Below are 8,801 nucleotides of genomic sequence, written 5' to 3' on the forward strand. Positions count from 1 at the left end.
AAAGATATCCTCTATTTTAAGAGGGATCGAATAGCGATATATACTCTACTTCAAACCGGTAGGAAGGATATCCGGGCAGATTACGATCGTTGCGGTAGTAACAGCAGCCTATATTCCTTTATAACCGAGTGTCTCGTAGCGGGTAGTATCCTTGAAGTTTATATTATTATATACGATAACAGACTAGCGATTCTTGCCTATTTCGACGAGGGTACCCTATATAAACAGGCCGTTAGTAACAATATAGTATAGGTAGACCCCGAGGAAGACGAAGGAAGATAGCGACGTAGGCGTTTATTATACTATCTAAGTACAAAGAAGATAAAGGATCTAAGAGGAAGCTAACAATACCCTATAAGGGGAAAAAAGACGGCGATACTACGCTAGTAGACTAGGAAGACGGAGGAAGTTAATAGTAGCCTAAGCTAGTAGAAGGCTACGTACCTATAGTTAAGCAGTTAGTATTATACAGACAATTTAGACAGGTTAGAGTTAGTATATATATACCTTGCTCTTATCTACTACTATCTTAAGTAAACGAACGCTAGTATAATAGCTCTAGTATATACTAAGTCCGAACAATGTCTTAACTATATACCGCTTAGTGCCGGTACCTTATAGGTATAATAATAAGAGACTTAGAAGCATGCTAGAGGTATTAGACATCCGAGAGTAAAGGACAAAGGTAGTAATAAAGTATAACCGCCTAGTAAGAGACTTCTCGACCGAACTAGAGGTATACCTACTTAACTAGTAGGAGCGCCTATTCCGTAGGAGGGTAGTTATTATCGTATACTACGACGGGGCTATAGAACGTATTATTTCAAAGGCGGCGTTAAAGTCTAGGTTGTTAAGGATAGTATAACTTCCTGTCTATTTGCTAAATAGCGACTCGCTCTTCTTAGGGAGGGTATCTAACTCCCGGAATATAGCCGTAATATTAATGCCTATCTCTTTACTATCGTCGATAGCTATACGGATTTCTAAGTCCTCGAGTATAGCCCTTAGTACAGTACGGCGAAGGGTAACGGTAGTATAGTTCTTCGATACTAGCCTTGCCTCTATATTCTTCCGAGTACTAACCTACTCTTTAATCAATTTGCGGAGAGACTACCGGATAGACTGTAGGTAGTCGATAACTCCTTATAGCTTCTAAGTTATCGATATTCGTCGCCGCCGATAGATTCTCCTAGTAACGCGCCTCCGCTATTATGTATATAGTATAGCCGAATATATAGGTAATAGCGCTAATAGTATACTACGCTAGAGTAACTCCTCTACAAGCTAGTCGATATCGCTGTCCTCGCTAATATTAGTTAACTCGCTTAGGTCGCTAGAGGAAGTGTCGCTACGCGCTATACTATCGATATAGATAGGGGGGGTCGGTAAAGGTAATAGCGAGGTTAGATAATAGCGCCGAATCTACGCTATATAAGGCAGCTATAGAAGATACGATTGCTCGATAGTAGTATAGTAATATATAGGTCGAGAGGAGGTAGTAGTTACTCTATATAAGGCTGAAGTAGCTATACCGAACCTATTACTAAAAGCACTTAGACTCGCTAGGTAGATTGAGTAAGGAGGCGTTTGATTAGTGCGGAAGTACTAGGAAGATAAAGGGAGACGGTAGAACGCGGCCCGTTAGGCTAATTGCCTCAATCTACTACTAGCGAGTCTGAGTACTACTGAGATAAATAACAGCAGCATGCGATTGCTGAGGTCAGTAGGGAAAGTCAGCACGGGTAGATGATCAACATAGGATATTGTCAGCGCCACACTCACCAGCCACAGCTGAGGTAAGCAAACAAGGTACGGAGGTAAGGTATGGCCTGCAGGTGTGAAGCTTGATGATTCGCGACAAACAGCAGCGACGCCAAGAAACAGAGGGAGACAGCTGGAGAGAGAGAGAGAGAGAGACAGAGTGAGAGCGAAAGAAGCGAAAGAGAGCGATAGAGAGCGCGAGAGAGAAAGAGATGCGGCGAGAGTTGTGGCATCATGGTCGCCGAGCCTGCACACCCATCACTCGGACGAAGACTACACGACGAGTTCACATCAGCGCCACGCCGTCGAGCACCACCCCTCTAGCCCACTCCCGCCCCGACGATGGCACTGGCAGCGGTGTCGACGCGCGATTCGAAGTGCTCGGCGCGCCCGCCTCCCTCCTCTCCGCCACCATCTCCGCCTCCCAAACCCTCTACACGCGCAAGGGCACGTTGGTCGGCTTCCACGGCGCGCCTGAGAATGCCGTCTCCTCGCTGTCCCTGCTCGAGCCCTTTCGGAGAGCCCTGCTGGGCATCCCCTTCCTCTACCAGTCCATCTCTTCTACCGCCCCCTACACCGCCCTGATCGCCACCAAGTCGCCTCTCACCTCTCTGGTCGTCGTGCATCTGGATGGCCGCCTGGACTGGATGGTCGCGAGGAGGAACGCTCTCTTGGCCTGGACGGGACACACTCTGAGCTTGAAGCCCCGCTACAATCTCAGAATGTCCATGGCGCACTGGGGCAACACCGCTGTGACGGGACGAGGACTGCTGGCTCTGTCGGGCAAGGGACTGATCCACCAGATCACGCTCCAAGCCGGCGACGAGTACGTGGTGCATCCGAGTCACGTGATTGCATATACCATCATGCAACACGCCCCACTGCCATATCGGTTCAAGTCCAACCACTTTCGCCTACAAATCCCAAAGCCCTTGGCTCTCTTACCCGATACGAGGTTTTGGAGAACCATGAGAGGGAGCGCATTATGGAAGTTCATCAGCCAAGCCTCCTTCCATTTCCGAACTTGGACGAGGAGAACGATATGGGGTGACAGAGTAACTCGCCCTGCATCCTCCATTCTGAAGTTGTTGCTGACTTGAACTGTTTATTACCTAGCTCTTCCTACACTTTCGCGGACCTTCGACCATTCTCGTCTCGTCCCGTGGAGCTCCGTTGAGCGACGTCATGACCACGCAAGATATCAACGAGGTCGCGGACAGCCCAGCGGCTGCGGTACCGCTCGCTATTCACGCCAAGGCCGCTGCGGAAGCTGGCACCGCATCAGCTGCTCCCGCCACGAAAACGCCGCAACCCACGACCGTGAGCTATGCCAACGTCAGCCAGGGCAATGTCAAGTTTGACCAAGCCAAGACGGTTGACAAAGACAAGGCTGCAAGTGGAGCTTAGACTCTACCAAAGCAGGCCGCATTCACAATGGATATGGGCCTACTCATCTTTGCATGTATTTTATAGCCATGAGACACTCGCCTTGCACAGCGGCAGAATTTTACCCGGCAGCGAGTCGGGACATGATAGCATCCCGACGAGAGACGTTGCTCGAGTGCAGCATGCTCGCAACATTCACCCGCGCCGTGCATGCGTGTGGTAGGGTCTTCCAAGCTTCTATCACCAGGCCATCGCTCCGAACCCCAAATTGTCAAGCAAGGCAGAGTACGAGAGGCCCAAAGCTTAGGGTACTGCGAAATCGTGCTGCTCGCACTAAACTCTTATCTAATAATGAATCCCTATGTGCGAACCCAGTAGCACCGAAGCAGCTGTCAAGGTAGAATCACCCATGGAGGCGGCCTGGGATATTTATAGATAAGTAGAGAAGGCATTTTGTAAATCGCAGCCGCCCTAGTCCTAAGCCTGTATAGCCTTAGGCCAATTTGAAGATCTCTACTATAGACATTTACAACAGAAGCAGAATGTAAAGAAGAATGACCCAGTACTTTCTGCCCAGGTAATTAAGACATAGAGACACACATACCTAGACAATTAAGAGACAGAGATGCCTAGGTCAGGGCGTACATACTTACGCACGATACGTTATTAGAATATTAAGTAGTAATAGTAACAGGTATCAACCAGTCCTGCTTATTCGACCTATATACTTATGTGATGCTTATGCAACCAGGTCAAATAACCTGATGCTTATATAACAAAGTGACGTGAAATAATATACACCTTTTGATATATAGAAGCAAAGCTTCTATATCTTCTAGGACAATCTAGAAACATTTTTCTTAGCTAGCTACGTACAAGCTTATAAGTTCCTCTCCATATAATATACTAGATTCTAGGATGTTCTATAGGGCTAGAGATCTAGAAAGCTATAGAAGCTTGTACATTGCGAACTATTGATTATCTCTCCTCTACTCTCTCCTAATCAATTCTATAGACGCGTAAGCACTTACGCGTACTATAATAAGCTTATACGTATAGAGCCTGCTAGACCTACTATATAGGAGATATAAGGACCTGCAGAGTGCCCTTTAGATAATATTAAGCATTTATTCTCTCTCTATTCCTACTCCGTCTACTACTCCTAGTATTCCTATTAAATCTTATCGATGTCTAGAGATTACAAGCCCGGCCGAAAAGAATAAAATCTCGTCAGAAATGAAAGCTTATAGCTCTATTACACCGGATTTGAAGCCTCCTCTACGATTCCTATTAACTTAGGAAGTCGGATCATAAATTTAAAGAGGTTATAGCCTCTAGTAGTTTCTTTTGCGCCGTAAAGCGATAGTTAAAGAATATATAATATAGTTTATTAGTAGTATAGAAATTAGCTAAGTAGGCCTACTAAGAAAGCGCTATATCTCTAGATACAGATCTTATAGCCTAGAAATAAGCAAAAAGAGGGCTCTAGAGCCAGGTTTATAGACCTAGATTTATTGACTTCTTATTTTATCTAGGGAGGCTACTAGTACTTCTCTTATACTCCGGACTTAATAACTAGAAGGCGCTCGTAATAGTATACTTAAGCTAGTAATAATACAGCTTAGTATAGAATCGATTATATAGAATCTGTTACAATCTTAATTAGAAATTATATATACTACTACCTTCTATAGACTTACGGACCTTGTTCTAGAGAGATATAATTAACTCTAGTAGTTTCTAGAGGCTCTAGGAAGTATTATATAATTATATCTATAAGGTTCTAGAGCCTCGTCCTAGATTCTATTCCCTAACCTAATAGTTTAATCAATCGTTAATATTGATAATAGACTTTTGTCCTTAGTTTTGAAGCCCTAGTTACTACTAGAAATTTAGGCGTAAAGGACTGCCCTCTACTTAGTAGAATACATTAGAGAAGTTATACTATACTAAAGAATCTAATTCCAAAACCCTTCTTTCGAAGAAATTAATATAAAGTAATCTTAGGATCTAGAGATCTAATCCTATACTAAAATTGTTCTAAAGGTAAAGGGTATAAAGCTTGCTTACTAAGTTATTATAGGTTAGATGCTTAATAGTTGCGTATATAATTCTTTTACTACCTCTAATATACAAATATACAAATATATAGCCTTAGCTATATATTCTATAGATAGTATTCTACTACTTTCTAAAGATTGTTATCTTACTTTACTAAGTCCTTACTATAGTAGGCTAGGAGCTTCTAAAAAGTATAGATATACTCTACCCTCTAGTATAAGACTGCTTTTCCTTATCGTTTCTTCTAGTATATAATATCTTCTAGATAGTTATAGAAGTAGTCCTCTTCTAGCATCCAGATCGTACGCTTACTAGGTATACTATAGATTATAATACGAGCCTTAATATACGTAGATTCTTTATAGGTATTCTATAGAACAACTAAGCTTTTATAGTAAATTGGACTATAGAATTGCTTAAAGGCTCTATAGAGACCGAGAGCGCTTTAGCTTAAGGCTACTATTTTACATATTAGAAAAACACTATATATCTCTTTATTACAGAACCGCTATCTACAATTCGCTATATCTAACTATTTACTCTATATCCGTGTTGCCTAGTGCGCGGTAGTATACGGCTTAATAAGCATTACGCCTTAACGATAAACTAAGTTACCCTACTACCCTAACCTACTTAATACGTGTTTTTTTATATTTCCTATAGTTAATTAATATAGTAGCCTATATAGAGGAAGAAGATCGTATTGCAGAGGCTATAGGATAGATAGCTAATACTATAGTATATCTAGTAATATTAGAGATTGCTAAATCGTTCAATATTTACTATTAACGGTTCGAGTAAATATACGTATATAGCGACGAATCGCAAGCTTAATAATATATAGGAGGGGGCTCCGATTCGATATCTCGAACGCTACAATAAGAATAGAGTTAGTATACGTATACGGTCGCTTATAGTGTCGGCTAATTCGATTCTCGTACGAACTTACGTTAGTACCGAACCGCCGCCTATAGTAAGTACTATATAGGCATTACGCTAGCTCGTACGTTACCCGGAATAGTTTAAGAGAAGGACTATACCGTTTGACGCTTTACGTTCGGCTACGTACAATATTAGCGATATTAAGTAGTAGTTTACTAAGTTCCGCTATATATATATATTAAGAATAGTATTACTATATCGAATCTGTAGAATATAGACGAGACTGGCTTCCCGATTAGTATTGCTAGTAGATAGACGGTACTTATGTAATATCCGTGGCGTCGAAACTTCCTACCGGCTGCAAACAATCGTAAGAGTCTTACGTATATAGAAGCCATTTTAGCGGCCGGCGCTACGGTACCTTCTATACTTATCTTATAGGGCAAACTGTATATAGCTACGTAGTATACTATAGTTAGAGTAAGCGACTCGGGGTATATAAACGATCTTATATGCTTAGAGTAGCTTAAGCACTTTAAGAAACATAGTCGTATAGGTATAGTTAGGGCTAAGAGAGTACTTTTGATAGATGGATATACTAATTACTATATAAAGGAGTTTATTAAATTCTATAATAGGTATCTTATTATTCCGATCGCTCTACCGGCCTACTCTACCTATATTATATAGCTATTGGATATTATAGTATTTTAACTATATAAGCATTAGTACGCTAAGGCCGTTAATACGGCTGTCGCTATTCAAGGTGAACTTGGTCTAAGATTGTATCTTATCTAAGACTTTCTTGTTCTTTGTTTAGGCCTACTTATACTAGCAACTATATAATAAGTAGCATATAGCTTAGTATAAAAATGATAAGAATTCAGTAGAACCTTAATTATAAACTGAGTATTGTATTACCTTCTATAACCTTCTAGACCTTGTTCTAAAGTAGTTAATAGACTCTAGAAAGTACTCTCTAGCTGTCTCTAAAAATTCTCAGAAGTATTATATAATTATCTCTAGAAGTTTCTAGAGTATTCTATATTAGGGTTACATTAGTTACATACGTACACATTAAATGCTACGTACCTTTGGAATATTACGTAACCTCTATATATTAAGTAACAAGTTAGGTTTACCTAGAAAAATCTCTGCCTCTTTTTCAATACTTACCTCTATTTATACTCTCTACTCTCTACTCTATAATATAATACAATAGTGCTACCGCGTAGTATAGTTAGCTTATTTGTAGATAACAAGCGTATTGAATATAGTAACGACTAAGTATCTTACTATAGAGTGTTTATAAGCGGCCTCAACGCTATTATAGTAGTCGTAGAGCCGATAGATAGTAAACTCGAAGCAACTATTAACTAGTTCTTAAACAAGCCCGAGGAGGATAGTAGGTAGGATGCGCCGTAGTAAGGATAAAGACTTAGCAATCCTCTAGTAATCGGCTACAAAGGGGATGCCTTGTCGGTCGGGGAGGTCCTACCTAAGGTTACGGTACCGGTAGCGAGGACCAGGTAACAATATAGCTTGTATATATAGTAGAGACCTGCCTCTAGGAAGAAAGGGTTATTATATATACCCTTACGCTTATAGAACCATTATATATAGAGACTAGCGATCGCGTATATATTGTAGTTACTCTAATATTTTGCTATCCTAAGGGGGGAATTATATGCGGCGGGAGCAAAAATTCTAAATGGCGGGAGGTCAAGTTTGCCTAAGGCACGCGTGTCTATATCGCACCATATCGCACGGTGTCTATATCGTACGGTGTTTATATCGTACGGTCCATCGCGCAGTATCTATCGCTATATCCATCGCCGTGTCTATTATCGCTATATCCATCGCCGTGTCTATATCGCGCCGTACCTATTGCGCCGTACCTATCGCGCGGTGTTACTATCTCTATCTTTATCTCCATCTCCATCTCCATCTCTATCTCTACCTCTATCTCTATCTCTATCTCTATCTCTATCTCTATCTCTATCTCTATTTCTATCTCTTGAATGCCTAGGGACCTTGGCTTGTCTCAGTTCTCTCGAAAGTCTAGTAGGTAGGGAGGTAATAGTAGGAGGTAGCGAAGGAATGTAAGCAAGGAATATTGCGTCGGTACGTGTATTCTGCCTTAGGCAAATTTGGCCTCCCGCCATTTAGAATTTCCGCTCCCGCCGCATATAATTGCCCTCCTAAGGCTATGTCTATATATATTATTACTGTTACATAATTATTGAACTAAGAAGATAAAATGTTCTAGAAGTTGTATCGGCCATTATAGTTATAGTACACTAAAATTATAGTCATAGTGCACCTCTGCCTTAGGCCACAACTCTCTGGAACGTTACTTTCGCATACATCGATTTCGTTAGTATATCAAACATTAATAATATGTCCTACGGGCCTGCCCGTTGGTAGTACGGAATGCGTACTAATCTCAATTTTTATATACGCGTATATATCTCTATCTCTCTCTCTCTCTCTGTCTTCTTCTTCTCGGGTGTCTTCTTCTTCTCGGGTATCTTCGACTCTTCCTCCCGGGCGTTCTCTTCTTCTTCCTCCCGGGCGTTCTCTTCTTCCCCGGCTTCCTACTTCCTAGGCATCTCTATCTCTATCTCCATCTCCATCTCCATCTCCATCTCCATCTCCATCTCCATCTCCATCTCCATCTCCATCTCCATCTCCATCTCCTCCTCCTCCTC

General features: G+C 41.6%; 1 protein-coding gene across 1 annotated transcript; it reads left to right on the forward strand.

Moving 5' to 3' along the window:
* The first annotated feature begins 1,873 nt into the window (after positions 1-1,873).
* SEPMUDRAFT_149246 (uncharacterized protein) lies at positions 1,874-3,707 on the forward strand. Its single transcript, XM_016905440.1, has 2 exons — positions 1,874-2,816; positions 2,878-3,707. The coding sequence occupies exons 1-2, from the start codon at positions 1,974-1,976 to the stop codon at positions 3,166-3,168; spliced, it is 1,134 nt and encodes a 377-aa protein (XP_016760749.1). The 5' UTR covers positions 1,874-1,973; the 3' UTR covers positions 3,169-3,707.
* Positions 3,708-8,801: the final 5,094 nt, after the last annotated feature.

The sequence above is a fragment of the Sphaerulina musiva genome, assembly GCF_000320565.1.
Source record: "Sphaerulina musiva SO2202 unplaced genomic scaffold SEPMUscaffold_5, whole genome shotgun sequence".
In the NCBI taxonomy this organism is placed as follows: domain Eukaryota; kingdom Fungi; phylum Ascomycota; class Dothideomycetes; order Mycosphaerellales; family Mycosphaerellaceae; genus Sphaerulina; species Sphaerulina musiva.